Below are 19572 nucleotides of genomic sequence, written 5' to 3' on the forward strand. Positions count from 1 at the left end.
CATATTGGCAAGCCAGGTTTAAATTTATTTTTTTATTTATTTATTAAATTTATTGGCTTGCAGGGCAACCCCCATTTCGCATTCAGGGTGAGTACCTTGTTCGTTGGTACACTTTAAAGGAAATGTTTCGCCAGGGAATTAAATCGGAAGCCATTTCAGTAAACACTGGCACTTCGCCGAACATACATCTTATTATCGCACACAGATCTAGGATGTCCTGAGAAGGCTATGTGGAAAACACTGTCACCTGGTGGACAACATATGCAAGTAACTTTGATGATATTGCTTGTGATCAGACCAGAGATAACATATATTACTTATTATGTAGCGCCCTCTTGTGGTAAACTCTGCAACAAGAAAAGCACACAGCAGCAAATTACATCTAAGCAGTAAACGTCACTGATGTTGCCATTTTTCAAAATACATTTTCCTAGAACTGCTGATTCAAAACATGATGAAAACGATAAATTACACTAAAACGGGGCGGGATTACAGTGAGTGTGTTAACATTTATTTTAAAAAAACGAAAGAAAATTATAGGCAGCTATTTATTAATAAGCTATTTATTGAAGCTGATCATGAAGTCATTTAAGGCAAAGACATTTTAGTATCAAGGCGGAGATCAGCAGCACCTCTTGTGAAGCGTTAATTCCCAAATAAGAATTGTACCGCCCTCCTGTGCCAAAGAGCCTCGCTGCAGCCGTTCTTGCGACTGAAGGCATTCAGTCAGCTGAGGCCTACCGCGACGCATTAAAAGCAAAGTATCCTGCGGTAACATTTAAAATGATTTAAATGCTCGTTTTAAAATAACAAACGTGTCCGAAAATATCCCTTCATTTAATGCACCACCTCGTTAGATATGACTTTTAGTTGCCACATTTCAGTTGATTGCCATGTCCTGTAGCTGTTCTAAATAATCTTGAAAAGAAAACTGTGACTCATCATATTCCTGTACTGCCAGAGCTGCTCTGATTTTGAAACGTTAAGCTTTGCCATTAAATTGTGCGAATAGATGGTGCTATAGTCTAATTCACCAAACTTTGTATCCGCATATCTATTACATTGGCACCAGGAACTTAGACTGCCCAGACCAATGACTCAATTATTTAAAAAAAAAAAAATAGTAACTCCAATCATTCTGCAAGTCATTTTATGTTAACACTGCTATGCACTTCAATGTTCTCTGTCATCATATTTGTGCACCTCTGTTGTCCAAGACAAGTTAACACTACACAAGGATGTGACATTGGGGGAACACATTGTGAATATGGAAGGAGACTATTTTCCCTGCTTCTAACAATGGGGGGGAAGGGGGGGGGGTCCCACCTGTCCCCCTGTCCCCTTGTCCCCTGCTTCCTTCCAACACCCCCTGACATTGCACCACAGTCATTTGTAGCATGAAATTAAAAACAAACAGTGAAATTATACCCATCTGCCTCCTCCCAGTACCATCGGATGCAGCTGGCTGGCTGTGTCTGGTAGCTTGTCTGTGGTTTAGGCTTAGTCTGTTCCACGCTTCCCACTGGCACACATGGGCAGCTATAATCCTTGGCCAACTTGCTCGGTTTAAGCTTTTTACATTTTAAAGTGGAAGGCTTGTGAGTGCCTCCAGGGTGTGCAAAAATCACTGGTCATTTATTAAATGCATTCCTCTTCATTTACCTTTGTAATGTGCTTCACTGAATTTTCAATCGCGGGGATATCTCCAATAGGCCACATTATTCCAAGAGTATTGAGGGAATAGAGCCCTTGCAACATACCTTAATGGTTGTTATTAGTTTTGAAACTGCTGACTAATTTCAAAATAACTCCACTTTTGTTCCGGTATTAAACCATTTTTCCTCCATAATGAAAAACAATGAATCTAAATATTGATAAAGATAACAAATATTGGCTCAGAATTTAAAAAATAAATAAATAAATACGACAGCCTGCAGTGCTATACTCACAGTGATGCAGTGATGAATTCACTCTGCACAAATGTCCTGTCCCCTACCCCACCCAAGAAAAAAAAACAAAAAAAAGATGTGATCTATTTCTGCACCAAATTTTATATAGAAAGAAAACAATGGAAAAGGCTAGGTGTACTGTAATAGTAATGTTTATATATCAGTGCAAATTATATTAAAGGTCAATTTATGCTTGCAGCTGTGTGTGCATGTGCATGACTAAGTACGTGCATGTATGTGTGTGCATAAATACGTGCACGTACGTGTGTCTAGAAAGCTAGTCCACATTCTCTCATCAGATACTTGACTGTAAATCAATAAATAAATGCTTTTGCCAAGTCATTGAAAGATTCAATGTCAGGCAGCCCTGCCCATTAAAAACCAGCAGTCGAGATAACACTAAAATTACGCCCCACCTGGATGCCTCTTCTTTCTGTGAAAGGGTGGAAAAGACGTGTAACCCAGCCAGGACTGAGGCTGCATTAACCCTTCGAAGAGTAGGTTTTCTGGAATGTTTTTTTAAATTTTATTAAAGTTTAGTGTTCCAGAACTCCACTGCTTGCAATTGCCAGTAGTGGTTGTTACATCAGCATTAGAATGTTCAGCTAAGTTAACATTCTAATCACATATTTGAGCTCTTACACCATGAAAAGGTTAAGGATTTACCCTTCACGAGAGGGCGTGGTCACAGTTCTGGCTCGAGCATCGGCGCAGCTGACGATGGAAAAGCTTTGGGTCGAGAGAGGTAAGCTGCCGGACGCCCCCATTGTTGCTGAATCACTCCGAACATGAAGGAGACAGCGGTTTACTCCCTACTGTTTTCATTTATCACACACTTCTTCCAGCCTTATTTCTCTCATTCGGTAGGCTGTGTGACGGGCCTGCTCTTGCTTAAAGAGGTAATTAAGCGCGACTCCTGGCGAGTTAAGCGTACAGAACGCGGAGAGGCGCGGTCGCGTGCGTGAGACCTGCGCGAGGTCACGGAGCCCAGGGCTCCAGCCTCATTTCATATTCAGGCGATGCGGAGTCCGGGTGTGAAAGCAGCTACAGACCGCATTACAGCACAGCCACACTCGTCTGAGTGACGCACAGCCCTCTCCATATCGATCCCACCCGCGGGCCTGTGAACTGCAACTGCAACAGCCCCACCCCCCACCTGCCCTCACACACACACACACACACACACACACACACACACACACACATGCACAAACACACACACACACACACACACACATGCATGCACAAACACATGCCCCCCCCCCACACACACACACACAAACATACACACACACACACACACACTGCACAAACACATACGCACACACACACACAAACACACACACACACTCACACACACCCATGCACAAACGCACACAAACACACACTCACACACACACACACACACCCATGCACAAACACACACATACACACACACACATGCACAAACACACACACACACATGCACAAACACACGCACACACACACACACGCACATACACACACACACAAACACACACCCACACACACAAACACACACATGCACAAACACATGCCCCCCCACACACTCACACTCACACACACACACGCACACACAAGCACAAACCCATGCACAAACACACACACACACACACAAACACACACACCCATGCACAAACACACACACACACACACACACACAAACACACACACCAATGCACAAACACATGCCCCCCCACACACACGCCCACACACACACACACACACGCACAAACACACACCCACACACACACACACACATTTGCACACACACACTTCCATTTGAATGGCACCATCTAAGCAATTCCCTAAAATTAACACCTTCTTCACACATATACATGTACATATATACTGTATATATCATTATGTAGACCTATCTGTCACGTGAGGAAATAAATCCACCCAATTTAAATCTGGTTGCCACTAATGTGGCAATCTGTAATGAGAAACCCATACGCCAGTATTCCTACATCACAGCCAGCAATACAGAGTGATTGTGCAACTTTTGGGCAATAAACCATATTAACTATATTAGTTGCTGCTCTATTCAAAATTGTAATAAAGAATATAATAATGATAATCACCATCATCGTATTCATAATCATCATCATCATCATCATGACTGCCATCTTCATCATTATCATCATAACCACTACCATGACAACAATGTCGTTTTCATTTGGCTTCATATTATTATTATTATTATTATTATTATTGTTGTTGTTGCTGTTATTGTTATTATGTTATTAGTCACGTATCAGCAGTTATTTATTGATGCTTAAAAAGAAAAAATCTATCACAATAATTAAATTTCTTTGAACAGCAGATTAATCGTTCTTTCCTCTGTGCCCCAGCCCTACAAAGTAGGCCTACATTTACATGAAAGGGGACAGGTTCGTTAGATGTTAGACAGGCGTTAAAGCATCGGCGCGAGAGAACTCGTTCTCCCCGGGGACCCAGAGTTTTCTGCAGCAGCTTGCAGGTTCACCCCTCTCGCCTGACGCCTCTGCGTCAAATGATGCCACAGCTCTCCGGCTATATAAACACCTGTCCTGGCAGCACTGTACTCGCATCTCTCCCTTTCTCTCTCTTTCTCTGTCTCTCTTGCTCTCTCTCTCTCTCTGTCTCTCTCTGTCTCTCACACCCCCTCTCTCACACACGCACCCTCACTTTCACTCACTCGCAGGCAGTGAGAACTGAGCACTCTGCGACAAGTAAAGAGCGGCACGTCTGCGGTCCTCCTCCTACAAGATGAGTTACTCCGGCGACATGTACTCCAGTAGTTCGTATCGGAAGATTTTTGGAGACGCGCCACGGGTCTCGGGGCGTATCTCAGCGAGCAGTAGCCCGTCTCGTCTTTCGGCCGGGTACCGCTCACAGCACCGCAGCTATGGGCCATCGTCCGTGCTGACTTCCAGCTACCGCAGCAAGGTGGGTGCCGGTCGCAGCTACTCGTCCTTTCCCGACACCAGCATTGACCTGTCGCAATCCACTGCCGTCACCAACGAGCTGAAAATCATCCGCACCAATGAAAAGGAGCAATTGCAAGGCCTCAACGACCGCTTCGTCACTTTCATCGAGAAGGTGCACAATCTGGAGCAGCAGAACAAGGTGCTCGAAGCGGAGGTTACCTTGCTGCGTCAGCGACACTCCGAGCCCTCTCGCCTGCACGATCTGTACGAGCAGGAGATCCGCGAGCTCCGGGCTCGCGTGGAGGAGCTGACCCATGAGAAGAGCCAGATGCACTTGGACTGCGTCCAGATGAACGAGACGCTGGACCGCCTGAAGGAGAAGCTGGAGGAGGAGACACGACTCCGCGAGGAGGCGGAGAACACCCTGAAGGGGTACCGCAAGGACGTGGACGACGCGACTCTCTCGCGACTCGAGCTCGAGAAGAAAGTTGAATCGCTGCTGGATGAGATCGCTTTCCTCAGGAAAGTTCACGAGGAGGAGCTGCAAGAGTTGCAGGCGTCTTTGCAAGCCACACAGGTGCGAGACTTCACCTTCATATCAGTTATCATGCCTTTAATATCATCACCATTAATATCACCTGACATGCCACAAACATTATTGGGCACGAGGGCATTCGTAAAAAAGAAACGTAGACCAAAAAGGAAATACAACGTACAGTTATAATACCAACGGGTACAATTAATCGAGGGTTAACTAACTTAACATTGCCCTGAAAAGAGAATGAATCGTGACCGACAACACAAAGTCTCTGTCCCAATAGCATTTTATAAAGATTGCGTGAAAATATTGAGAAAACTGAAACTTCCCACAGCTGACATATTGTCACTTGATAATTTCATTCAGCTTCAGAATTGTCCGTCAACCCGTGACGCACTGCTCTTTCCCCCTTAACTTTTAAGCCCAGTTAGTAGTCGGTCAGTAGCCTACTGGCTTAGCACCGCGTTTCGGTAAATATCGGACTTTTAATATTACTAGAGTACAAATTGCGCATCGTGACATCAGCTGGAAACAGTCGCTTTAATTTACGGGCACTGCGGTTTACTGAAATGCGTAATATGGTGCCATCACCCTGACCCACCCACTCAGTGGAGAACTCCGCAGTGCCATAGCATAGCTCATGTCCTTCCTAGTTTTTTCTTCTTTTGAACAAACGTAGTTACCTGCAGATGTATTGCGAATTAGTCTAGGAAAACAAGCAATCGGTAAAACTATAATTGAAATACAAACTTGTATTGATCGGCGTAGTCGAGGAATGGAAACCGTGACTGGCCAGTGCGGGTGCGGGTATGTTAAGTTTTGCGCTAGTGGGGTAATAAAGCTTTCGTGTTGCAGACAAACAGAAGCGCATTATTTTAGGTGTGGCTCAAAAAAAGGGGGGAGGGGGGAGTGGGGTAAGGCACACGCAGTGTCCTTCAGCGTTCAGCACCAGCCGGTTGAATGTTGCACGAAGAACTCCGGAATTCTTAAATCAGTTGAAGCAGATCAGTAAATGCTGTTCATTGAAAGCGTCTGAGCGCAATCGACGCTGATTAAATTAAACATTTCAGAAGTCGCATAGGCTTGCACATTGAATATAAATCAAGTTTCTTAAGTAGAACATTACACTCATGGACTCCAGATACCTTCCTAATATAGCAAATTAAGATCTATTCATGTAGTTCGATAGCGTAAAAGTAATTATTTATAGGCTACACAGTGAAGCCGGTGAAATGTGTAAGTCGTATTATGTAGAACTGATTAAATTATTTCCAAGAAAAATGAAATAAACAAGTGTTTTGGTAGCCAATACAATACATTTAAAGGCAATATATAAATAAGCATATTTGAAGTCATTGATCTATGCGGACGCTTTTTAGGAGAACGCGGCATTTCCATGTTTGCTGAGACGGTGGAAGCGATGGAAAGTGCAAGCATATTGACAGTCAGCATCATCTTCCCGTCTTCCGCGCGCTGGATGCTGACTCAGCAATCGATGGATATCGCCTCAGCAATTTTCTGTGGCTCAACTTCATTAAGAGTTGCACACAGGCCATTGATACTGCCCCGTAAACACATCTCTAGGCTACCTGCCATACAGATTCATCCATGTAGACATTTTGTCATTAGTGTAATTTAAAACCAGTTAAGCTGTGTTTAATTAAAACACGTTTTTATTGGGAACTGTTAAGCCAAGTAAAATAAAGTATGCATTTTCTGGTTTAAAACGTTGCATCAATATAGTGGGAATCAGTTTAACAATTATATCATAATAATGTTTTGAGAACGAGGTTAGAAGCTACAGAAGCTAATTCCTTCTTCCCTCCAACTTTCCTAAGCTTCCTGAACCTTTTCTCCACAGTAAAATGTTCAGTGTTAAATCAACTCTTACAGAGCACATATGGTCCCAATTGGATTAATTTACTCTGTTAAAGTTGAATTTACACCCAACATTTTACTGTGTAATTCCTCCCTCTGATGGTCCACCTCCCCACTTCTCTTTCCAACTCATTAAGTTAGTTACTGCATATAATAATATATGAGATGAATTACAGATTAAATGTATGGCCAATACCGCCTCTCTCTCTGTCGCTCTCTCTCTCAATCTCTCTCTCTTCTGCCTCTCCCCCCCTCCCCTGACCCCCCCCCCCCCCCTCCGATGCTTGCTTGCTTGCTCCTCCTCCTCCCCTCCAGATCCAGGTGGAGATGGACATGACCAAGCCGGACCTGTCGGTGGCGCTGAAGGACATCCGGGCGCAGTACGAGACGCTGTCCGCCAAGAACCAGCAGCAGGCCGAGGAGTGGTACCGCTCCAAGTTCGCCAGCGTCACCGAGGCGGCCGCCCGCAACTCCGACGCCGTCAAGCAGACCAAGGAGGAGCTGAGCGAGTACCGGCGCCAGGTGCAGGCCCGCACCCTGGAGATCGAGTCCCTCAGGGGCCAGAACGAGGCCCTGGAGCGCCAGCTGGCCGAGATGGAGGACCGCCACGGCGCGGAGGTCGCGGACCTGCAGGTCGGTGGCGCCGAGGGTCGGCTGAGGACGCTGACCTGGGATCAGTTTGACCATTTAGGGCGTGACATCACAGATGGGTCTTAACTGAACATTCCAATGCTGGTGTAACAATCACTGCTGGTAATTGAAAGCAACGGAGTTCTAGAACACTTTTGGGGAAAAAAACATTCCAAAAAACTTCCTTTTCATAGGCGTTAACCCTTCAATTCACAATAGATAAGCTTATGGAGAGGGAAACCCTGATTCTAGATTAGAGCCCAGATTCATAAAGTATCATAGAGTGCCGTTCTAGGATAAGTTTTGCTTTTTAGTTCACAATTGATAAGCTCAGGTCAAGGGTGTCCAATCATATTCCATAAAGGAGCAGTGTGGGTGAAGGCTTTTGTTTTAGCCCAGTACTGCGACACCTGATTCAACTAATGAACTAATCATGGCCTTCAATCAAGACCTTATTAAACAGAATCAGGTCACAGCGCTGGCTAAAACAAAAGCTTTCATCCCAGCCGTTGAGGGGCGGCTTGGTGGTGCATGATCATTACATGCGAGAGTGTGTGATATATGTCATCTGTGTATGGTACATATGATCATGGGTGATTTGTGTCTTCTATGTGTGTGTGCATGTCATGATGTGTGGCCATCATACTTGTGTCAATGGGGGATGTACGTGTTCTATGTACGTGCGTGCGACCAGGGGTGGTTTGTGATTTGCGTGTGAGTGCGTTGTGATGTGTGATCACCGAGCGTGCGTGTATGGGGGATGCACGTGGTACTTGCGCGCGCGTGGTCTCTGCGCATCCGCGTCGGTGACGGACGGGTCTCTCCTGCAGGACGCCATCCAGCAGCTGGAGGGCGCCCTGCGCAGCACTAAGGGGGAGATGTCTCGCCACCTGCGCGAGTATCAGGACCTGCTCAACGTCAAGATGGCTCTGGACATCGAGATCGCCGCCTACAGGTCAGAGAGGGCATATGTATGTGAGCGGGTGGGCAGGGGGATGAGGGGGGAAGGCGCAGACATGGTCCGATGCATTAGCATTTCAATTATTCGTGTTTTGAACAGCTGCACGTGCATGTGCATGTGTGAATTGCCAATCGCATCGATATCACAAACGGGCAATTTGATATTTAATGTGTTACTGGTCAGTTAGTCAGTTCTTCTCTTTCAGTACTCTTATACTTACAGTAAGTGATTCCAAGGAATGTGGCTGATGTAGAAGATTATCACAATCATTTCCACGCCTTCTACATGTACTTAGATCTCTCTCTCCCTCCTTTTCTTTCTGTCTTTTTTTTCTCTCCCCCAAAACTTCTCATTCAGAAAATGTCCAGTCCCTAACTGTCTTTCGACATTTATTCCAATTTTCCCTTCAGTCTTTGATCAGTTTCTCTCTCTCTCTCTCGCTTTCTCTCTCTTCAGGAAGCTACTGGAGGGGGAGGAGTGTCGTTTGAGCACAGTGGGCGGGGCTATGCTCCAGGCGGGTTACTCTAGCTATTCCTATGCTTCCGGGCGCTCGTACCACCTGAGCGCCAGCTCCCCCTACAGGAGGGCCGGCGCAAAGCCCGAGGAGGCCGAGGAGGGAGACGAGGAGGAAGAGGAGAAGGAAGAAGAGGAAGAAGAGGGAGAAGAAGAAGCAGGAGAGGAGGGAGAAGAGGGAGATGACCAAGAAGACGGAGAGGAGGACGAAGAGGATGAGGAAGGCGAGGAGGAGGAAGAGGAGGAGAAGCCACAGAAGAAGAAGGAAGACGAGAAGGACAAGAAGAAGGAGGCTGCTCCCAGCAAGACCAGCAAGAGCTAAACTGCTCACGTCATCCTTTCTTTCATCACTTTCAGCAAACCCATTCACTCATATGGGCTCCCTCATTCCATCTCTTTCTCTCTCTCTCTCGCACGCACACACAGACACACAGGAACACACACACACACACACACAAGCACAGTCCTTTTCCCTTTGTATTTCTTCTGCGCAATGTTGATCTTAAAGCAGTCCATATTCCGAAACCAGGACACACAATGTACATTTACGAAAGCAAATCTACCGTGGGAAAGGAAGGATCCATTCTACAGCCCTCCGTATATTTCGCAGGTTTAGGAAGAGGCACTTTATTGTCGTAGCACACTGACACAAAATATAAAGGTGATTTTACTTGAACACACAGCACACAGAGAGTCCATCTCTGAACAGTAGGCCATGTACAGCAGTGGCAGAATTCAGAGAAGGATATGGAAGAATGTATGTAGATCCGGCCGGTTTAGCAGTCAGGAAAAGCTTGTCAGGTTATAAGTCAGACAGGGATGCGTGGGTGGTCAAACAAAAACCTCCCTTATTTTTGTACTGTTTTGCTGCTGTATGATTGAAACCCAAGAAATGTGAAGTAGATTTATGATATCTTCTGAAATGGCAGAATGCATGCAGATTACTACAGAAGTGACCAACCAGACCTGGTCCATTTTAAGGTGCTATTTGATAACAAGAAGAAAAAAAAACTGGTTTGGAAAGTATTGGAAATGATACTCGTACAAACCAATGTCATAGCGTATCCTTATGGTAATAAACATCAACTGTGAATAGTCTGTGCTTTACACTGGCTTTAGATAAATTGCCAAGAATGGTGCAAATAACAGAAGCAGGCATTGATATGGCAAATGCTAGCAAATGCTCTTTCTGTGGGTTGCTTTGGGTTATGTTCCTATGGATTACACCTTACACAAATTAAATGCAGGGGACAATGAAAGTGTGTGTTCTTTGCTTCTCTGAACACACTGAAAATATGTGTTCTTTACTTCTCTTTCTCTCTCTCTCTCTCTCTGTATCTCTCTCTGTCTCTTTATCATTGACCCAGAGAAACTAGAAATGAACAGTATACCCCGCCGAATTTTCTATCTTCTTTCCTCTTTCTTTCCATCTCTCTTCACTTCTATCAAAAGCACGATGACCATGGCTAAGTTGTTATTTAAACGATGCAGAATGTTCCATCTGTCTTTCTCTTCCTCTATTTAAATGCGATGGTCCCAGCACGACGGATGAGTAGAACCGTAACAGATTTGAGCATTAGGGGAGAGCTCTGTAGGTAGCGTTAGAGGCGGCAAAGATGTCTGTTTTTGCTCTGAAAAAGGAACTCTTCCGGGAATGAAAATATAGAAACTAATTAAAGTCTGCTGCTATTTAATGTACTGTTCTTTTTTGTTTGTTTGTTCGTTTGTGTTTGTTTGAGAACACAGCCGCCTTTCGATTGATTCGCCCGCCTCTGGGTAGACGCACAGCTTTCCTGTTCGTCGACTTGACCAATTTTACTCTCCCAGCTGGAAAGATGGAGGGCGGGATTGATATCACTGACTTCTTCGCCTCACGTATAACACGGAGGGCAGAGTTTTCATAGATCAATCTCGCAACCATGGTAGCAGAGGGCGTGGCCAAAGAGAAATGCCCATCACTGGTGATTGGGAGAGAGCGAGGCTCCAGAAAATCAAAAATGGGCGGAGCTTCTGAGAGCAAAATGATTTCATTGGTTCAAACAAGTCTGTCGCTGACAGATTGTTGTAGCTCAGCCCATTATCATTGTTCAAGAACCTCATTCTCCCATCACTACCCATGGCTGATCCCAGATCAGTCCAAGGGAAGCTGAGGCTCAGGATCCAGAGTTAGGCCTTTCCAGCTGAAGTGAGGGACCTTGCGATAGGTGGGGGGATTTTTTTTGTTCATTGAAGTCCTCTAAGGGCAGAGTAAAGGTCACCTGAGGCTACCCAGCTGAGTCTGACACTGACAGCTCTCCAGGAGTACTGCAGGTGACAGGCGTACAGACGCTGTGATGTAATAGACAGATGGTACAGTATAGCAGATAAGGGCTCACTCTCGCTGCCCCCCAAATGGCAGGCATGGCAAGTCTCTGCGTGAAATGGCTTCAGTATTCTGTTCTGTGATTGGACACTGGAAAGAAAGAAGAGGGAGCTCAGAAATGTGATTTTACTTTAATGTAAGCAAGGAAAGAATTAGACTTGGGCTGTGTGGAAATTGGCTAAAGGGATATCGGCAGAAAGAGTGATTGCACTTGAGCCAAAATGGAGGGCACTGGACAGACCAAGTGGCTATAGGATTTGGCCAATAAACTATAGAATCCTAGAAGTCAGTTGTTTTGTTCCATTGGCCTTTTTATTGGTTCTGTATTGCATGAGGAAGGGACAGGAAAGGGTTTATCGCTGGAATTATTGGAAAAAAAACTAGTGGCTTTGGCCAGACTCTGCTGCTCTTCCTCCGACCTTCATCTTCATCAGCGGGCGAGCGAATCAATCCATGGGCGGCCATTTGCATGGCCTGATTCTTGGAGCTTAAAAAAAATGTAAAAACCACAGGAAGGTGTTTGAATGGAAAGTGCTTGTTGGGTGTTATAAAATGTTATTGCCTTAACCGTGAACATAACAAATAAAGGAAGAAGCAAGCTTCACTCACATTCTCACATGTCCAGGGGTGTGGCAGGACTACTGACACTTCCTGTCCAACTACTGTGACCGTTTGTGCTGCAAAAACTCACGCAGTGATATTCCCCCAAAAGCCAAATAAAGCCATTTATTAACCAAACACTCACCCTCAGTGTCATGATGTGTTTATTATAAGTCATTACTCTTCAAGTTATTACTCTATAAAGTTGCACTTCTTGATTACAACATTACACTTACTGATCACTTACTGACATAATAGGCCTCTGTGTCATCTGTGATGCTGCATTATTCTCTTTCTAAGAAAAACCCAGATGTTCTTCACTACTGAACATTACTCTGGAAAATAGGGTCTGTCAAGTGATTGTAATTTAATAATAATATCATCCACAAATTTTACACACAAATGATTTGTGTATTACAATCAGTATAAACCATAATAAAATGACAAATAAGAAAGAAGGTCTATGTACAAAATAAAAACTGCTAGAATAAACTCATCTGAGCATGAAGGTAAAGAATGGCCACCTCCACTGTAAAATCTTTGCCTGTTCATTTCTCTCTCTCCCTCTCAGTTTTTCTGTCTCTCTCTCTCCCTCTGCCTCTCTCTCCCTCTCAGTCTCTCTGTCTCTCTCTACTTGTCCTTCACTTGTGCCCCACAATCCCAGCCCACAATCCCGCTCGATAACCCTCAGAGAAAGATCACCGCGGCGATGATGGGCAGATCGATCTATAATCTTGCGCCATACAACAAGAGCCGATCAATTACACGCAGTGACCAAATCCCTGAGCCACAATTACACCCCCACTCACAGGAGCTCACACTGTGTAAGGAAGCCTTCGATTAACTCTCTATTCCCCCTGGCGCGCAGGAACTGCCGCCGTGGTATATGCATGGCAAATTGTGGTCACTCACTCACTCACTCACGGACGACCTTTGAGGGACGTTTTGTGAGACGCATGCACCAGTGGTGCCAGCTCAAATGTGTCTGTGCAAGTGAGTTGCGCCGTGGGTCTGGACGGTTACGTGCTTGTTTGACTTAACTTGGAAACAATGGATAACAGGAAATCAGCACAAGATAAAATCTTCATCCTCTCACTCTCTCTCTCTTCCCTGCACGTAATAAATTTCAGACCTCATCCTGAAAGAAAATGAGTTCCTCCAAAAGCAAGAGCCAAGAGATCCCTGGGACAAATCAAAGCCAATAGGCATATTACAAGAGAGGTTGTCTAACCTGCAATCAACAGGTGAGCCAAGGTTGCAAAGTCTTGTTTCCATTTGAACACGTACGACAGACTCAATTCCAACTGCCATCAAGCCTCACCTGCTGATGTACTGCTGGCAACACAGCATGTATAGAGCTGGCCTTTCTCAGCTCAAATTACACCCGCTCGCATTTCATCTGCTTGTAAATAAATAACTGAAATACAGTTGTGGTTGCTTGCTAGCTTGTGTCATTAAAATATAAACTGGATGTCTGGATTCTGTGTATTCTTACTGATACCCCACCGTGACAGCAAGACATCCTGAACCGGTGCAAGTTAACCAAGAACAAGGAACAGCAAGTAACCGTACAGTCTTTTTATAATTCATTGTTCAGTTTTCCCCCCATATTACAATTCTCCAAGCACCTGGATACAATAGAAAGAATTGTGAATATAAGCAATTTACACAACACAAAGCCTGAATGGGTTGAATGTTCATTGTGTAACTCCAGTGGGAAAATTTTTTGTCAATTTCTTACTGTAAAACACGTGGAAAAGGAGAAGAGCAAGGGACTTACTGGCTGTAGTATAATTCAGGACTAACCTGCCTATGTTTCCCGCCTAAATGATCAAGGCCGCAGATGAGTGGCAGCACCTCTTAAGAGAAAAGGATTCTCATTCGCTTGATGTCCCCACCACTGCACGCAGGAAAATGGGCGTTTGCCCTGAAGGCCACCAGCACACGAGCTGGCAGAGAAGCCTTGACAAGGACAGATAGGGGTTGTAGCACTTGTTATTAATTCTCTTTTAAGAGCTTAATTTAGTACCTGGCTAATGAAGGCCATCAAGATGTGAGATTTGTTTATTGATCAGGGTGGCCAAAAACAGATTTATCGTTTCATTACTGAGAGGCTCGGGGGTGCAGAGAGAGAGAGAGAGAGAGGGGAAGGAGAGAGAGAGAGAGAGAGAGAGAGAGAGAAACCTGTTCAATTATGCATACATGAAACAAATATGCTGACGTAAAATCTCCCCATTCGGGCAAAGAAAATCAGGGTAGGCTCCACACCACGGCGAGAGCTGCGGCAGACAGATTGCGCTCCGGCGCTCTCCATTAGCCTGTCTGGACGGCGGGGTGCTGTTACCATGGCTTCAGTTCCCCTCCCGTAATTCTGCCCAACATGTCACCGGGTTCAGCGCACTCTCTCTCCTTTCACTCGTCCATCTCAAACCATGAATTTCTTACATTACATCAGTCTTTGATCAGTCTCTCTGTCTCTCTCTCTCTCTCTCTGTCGCTCTCCCTCTCCCTGTCTCTCTCCCCCCCTCTCTCTCTCTCTCTCTCTCTCTGGCACCCCTCACCTACTGCTATATATAGACTTCTGCATTGCAGATGTCCCAGAGCCCGGAGCCCTACAGTACTGGGATGCTGCTGGATCTCGACCCTGTTACATGTCCAGTGCACAGCATGAGACCCACACATTACCAGTGCAATGGTGGCATGGTGTTCGCATGTGACCTAGAGGACCGTGAAATAAGAGTGCTACGGTGTGGTAAAGAGAGACGACCAGGGGAGCGTGCGTGTGTGTGCATGCTTGCGCATGTGTGTGTGTGTGTGTGTGTGTCTGTGCATGCTTGTGCATGTGTGTGTGTGTGTGTGTGTGTGTGAGGGGGGTTGCTGTGTGACATTTAAAAAAAATATATATATATATTCATTTATAAATATATATAATATATATGCATGATAAATTTGTCTATGAATGCACTGGACCATCTTTTCTGAGTGGGAAACAAGCCAATCAATGCATCAATGTGCACGCACCCCATCCAAAAAAACAAAAAAAAATTGCTCACTAACATTCTCAAGGACAAACTCCAAGCTCATCTGTATTCACCGATCAATGCACACTGCAAAGACAGTTAGAAGTGAAGACACTTGTAATGCTGAATGAGTCAGAAACCACAGATCTATGAGATGGACACCTGGACAGGAAGTGCTTTCTGCAGACCCTTTAGAAGTGCATTTACAGAACAGCAAGGAGGACAACCTGTAATATCACCCTCAAAACAAAGGGTAGAAAAAAGTGCCTAAAAAGGTATAACTCTTGTCACTGGGGTGGGACCCTATAAGCCAGTTTGTATTCACAATTTGTACCCATATCCATGAGTTTAATAATTCACTTGTACCTTTTTTGCTTGTTACTTATTATACACAAAGAACATTATTGTACGCTTCTGGGTGGGTACATGTGGAATTTTTTGTACCTTAAAGAACAAAAATGCACCTCCATTGTACCTCTATTGCTAAGTGTTCAATCAAACCTGAGCTAGTCTGATCTCTGCATGTTTCGCCATTCACCGAAACCCTTAAATACCGAGTCCCCTCAGACTGTGGAACGGCCTGCTTTTAGTTTGATAACTTTATGTGCTATCCGACTGTCCGGTAGGTCTCGGGCTATATGAAGTCATCTTGTATAATTCTATCCACAAGATACACAAAATAAACCATGACAAATGTGCACTGACAAATAAGTAGTTTTGCTTAAATAAGCTTATTGATCACTCCCAGGATGCATTGCGGGGAAATCCATTTCACCTCTGAATAGGAAGCAGGTGGGCGTGTGAGCGGGGGGGGGTACCAGGACACACACGAAGGAGCGCCTCGGATTCCTCTCCGCAGTTTTTAAGAGCCAGTAAGTGGGTGAGTGCAAGCCCATGAGATAATGCACCAAATGCCATGCAAAACAAGATGAATGAGAGATGCAGACTGGTCTCCGTGTCTCTGGAAAAATCCACTGTCTCCCTGGCCAATAACCCAGCACCTTCAAGACTTGCATTTCCAATACACTGCCTTCCCACACAGCTTTAATTAAATCCTCCCATCGTGTTTGTTATGCCTGCATCATCCTGCACCATTTCATTCTTTTTTGTTGTTGTAAATTTCTGTTTTATTGGGATTTTTTTGTTTTCTGTTCTTTTCCCTTCATAGTTTATGCAGGATGTGTGGAAGTGTTATATATTTGTTCCTTTATACTGTTTATATGACACAGGCTTGCTTCTTTATACAGTACATGTTTATATGCAATACAGGCTTGTTCTTTATACAGTTTATGTTATTGCACAATATAAGGTTTGTATAAGTTTTAACTCACCTAATTGCCCATGCAATGCACATTGAGATTTTTTCTGTAAAATGAAATGTGCAATATAAATAAAAACCTATTATTATTATTATTATTATTAGTCTCAGCTACTATTAGCAAATAAATGTCCTGTCAGTGCTGTTGCTGTCTGAAAAATTAACCACCAGGGTGAAAAAACAGAAGCAAACAAAAATTCAAGGGACTCACATTTGCAATTTGCATTGTTTTTTAAAAACGTTTTTAAACATTAAATCAGGAGGGTCATACCATTTTAGGAGTAGAGACATCTTCCGAAATTTTGTCTGCAATGTTCCCCGCCCTTAGCCTGTCGACAGCAGGGTGAATAAAGTTTGAGTACTGCTGCCCTCTGTCATGCTGAACCAGCCCACACTGCAGCTGAGAAAAGAAATATCTGTTACTCTCATACACGTACATATGCGCGCACACACACACACACAGGCATACACACATACACACAAGCATAAACACAGTCATACCTCTTTTTCTCCCCTTGCACACAATCTTCTCTTTATTCACACACAAAATGGATCTGTCTTGTGTAGTAGCAATAATATCCATGTTTACATGAAAAAGAGATGTTAAACAGTGGCTCTCCAGTTTGTGTTATGTCGACATTTCTATCCTTATCCTTCAAAATGTAGTCCACAAAATGTCTTTATCTATCAAGATCTTATGCTTTTAGTTATAATGTACATATGTCCTTAGTCAGTAAAACAATAACATTATTCATTCACCTGCAGCCTGTATGTAGAATTTTTGTTATAGAGATACTGCATGTTGAGCCCTGAAATACCGTAAGCAAAACATATTTGTTTGTACTTGCTGCCATCAGGCGTCCAAGAAATGTATTGCATAGAAACAAGAAAATACAAAACGCATAACCTACATGTAATTCCTCTGCATTTAACCTGCAGCAGTTTAGGCTACCACCCACAGTGGGTATGAAACAACGCTTGTTACAAGTATCGAAACAAAATAAACATATTGACATGTCGCTAACAGCTGCGTCTGCTGTTAATATTCGGTATTGCTTTAAGACCGACAAAGCGTACAGATGGCACACCGTGGTGGTGTCTCGCCAAAGTCAGTAGGCGGTGGTTGCGGTCGGCTACCGTGACATTCAACAGCCCTTCCTTATTCTGTTCTGTTACGATGTGCCGAGAAAGCTGTGCGAAAGCCAACATTCCCTTGCTGCGCTACAAATCAGTAGTTGCCGTACAGAACAGCAGCCCATCCCAATGATGCTAGGCTACTCCTACGTGTTATTCATACAAACAGTCAAACCTAAAAAGTCGCGGGACTGCAGGCAGAATCGTGCAGCTGCGCTACGTGCTTCTCCAGAACCGCTGTTTGTCTGGACATACTGGCCCAGTATTAGCTGGAGCTGGTGTGTGGACCTGAAAACGTAAAGAGTTTACATTAGGACACAGCCATCTTTTTCAGTAAAAAATGGTAGTTGATTGGACAATACGTGTGCACATGACTTATGTGCATCACTAAGAATTTGAAAAACAAGGAATTCCCTTTGGTACTCTCTCTCATATATATATATATGAGAGAGAGAGAGAGCCACTCACACAAAACAGCTGTTTCTGTAAAGTGGTAAAGCATATATGCATGCAAATACCATGAAATAAAAGCTCATTGTCTGTATTTCTGTCTCATGTTCATCTTTTAATCTCAAATCCAAATGCCTTAAGTATATGATTTCACTTAAGTGTTGCCATATTTTTGGAAGGAGTGTGTATATATATATATATATATATATATATATATATATATATATATGTTTTTTTTAACTGTGAGTGCAACTCAATATGCAAAGTATGCAGACATGGTGAATAGGTTGTTTGACCTAATATTAGAATGGGAACAGACATGTGATCTAAGCAACTTTGAGTAAGGTATGATTGGTGGTTCCTCCATCTTAAAAACAGCTGCCTTCTTGGTATTTTGATTCACTACAGTTTCTAGAGTTTACAGAGAATGATGATAATAACCAAAAAAAAAAAAAAAAAACACCCAGTGAGCAACAGTTTTGTGGGTGAAAACATCTTGTGCGAGGTCAGATGTTCAAGTTAACAGAAAGGCCACAAATGCTCAAATAACTGTTGTTTACAACAATGGGCAGAAGGGGGTCTCCGACTGCACGTCTCAAACCTTGAAGCAGATGGGCTACAGCAGCAGAAGACCATGCCAGATTACACTCCTGACAGCTAAGAACAGGAAGATGAGGGTACAGTGGACATGTGGTCACAAAAACTGGATGATTGAAGATTGGAAAAAAAATGTTACCTGGCCTGACAAATCTCAATTTTTGTTGCGACCTACAGGTGGTAGGGTCAGAATTTGGTGTAAATAGCAAAATCCATGAATCCATCCTGCCTTAAGATAACACCTGGTGGTGAGGGTGTAATGTTGCGGGAAATGTTTTTGTGGCACGTTAGGCCCTTTAGTATCAACTGAGCATCATTTGAATCCCAAATCATACCTAAGCATTGTTGCTGACTATGTGTATCCTTTTTAGCTGCAGTCTACCCCTTTTCAAATGCATACTTCCAGCAGGATATTGTGCCATGCCCCAAAGCACGCATCATGTCAAGCTGGTTCCACAAACCGGACAGTGACTTCAGTGTACTTCAATGACCTCCAATGATCAATCCCCAGATCTAAATACAGAGCACTTTTGAGATGAGGTGAGCATCAATGTGTGGCCAAAAAATGTGCAGGGACAGTGTGATGGTATTGAGTCAGCATGGACAAAATCCCTGATGAATGTTTCCACTACAATGTGGAATGAATCCATGTCGCAAAGATTGATAGAAGCTCTTGAGCAGGTTGTTCCATT

At 44.0% G+C, this 19572-nt stretch overlaps 1 protein-coding gene and 1 long non-coding RNA gene across 3 annotated transcripts; one reads left to right on the forward strand and one right to left on the reverse strand.

Annotated features, from left to right (window-relative positions):
* The first annotated feature begins 4546 nt into the window (after positions 1 to 4546).
* neff1 (neuronal intermediate filament family member 1) lies at positions 4547 to 9854 on the forward strand. The gene is made up of 4 exons (XM_064353776.1): positions 4547 to 5456; positions 7611 to 7928; positions 8756 to 8880; positions 9343 to 9854. Exons 1-4 carry the CDS (start codon positions 4719 to 4721, stop codon positions 9719 to 9721), a joined length of 1560 nt encoding a protein of 519 aa, XP_064209846.1. The 5' UTR covers positions 4547 to 4718; the 3' UTR covers positions 9722 to 9854.
* Positions 8749 to 18159, reverse strand: LOC135264853 (uncharacterized). 2 transcript variants are annotated; one of them, XR_010332812.1, is made up of 3 exons: positions 18009 to 18159; positions 16971 to 17099; positions 8749 to 8874 (listed from the first exon to the last, which is right to left on the reverse strand). It is a non-coding gene; the product is annotated as an uncharacterized LOC135264853 (long non-coding RNA). The 2 variants fall into 2 exon arrangements; XR_010332813.1 differs by lacking the exon at positions 8749 to 8874 and adding an exon at positions 16207 to 16746.
* Positions 18160 to 19572: the final 1413 nt, after the last annotated feature.

This window comes from Anguilla rostrata, chromosome 10, assembly GCF_018555375.3.
Source record: "Anguilla rostrata isolate EN2019 chromosome 10, ASM1855537v3, whole genome shotgun sequence".
Lineage (NCBI taxonomy): Eukaryota > Metazoa > Chordata > Actinopteri > Anguilliformes > Anguillidae > Anguilla > Anguilla rostrata.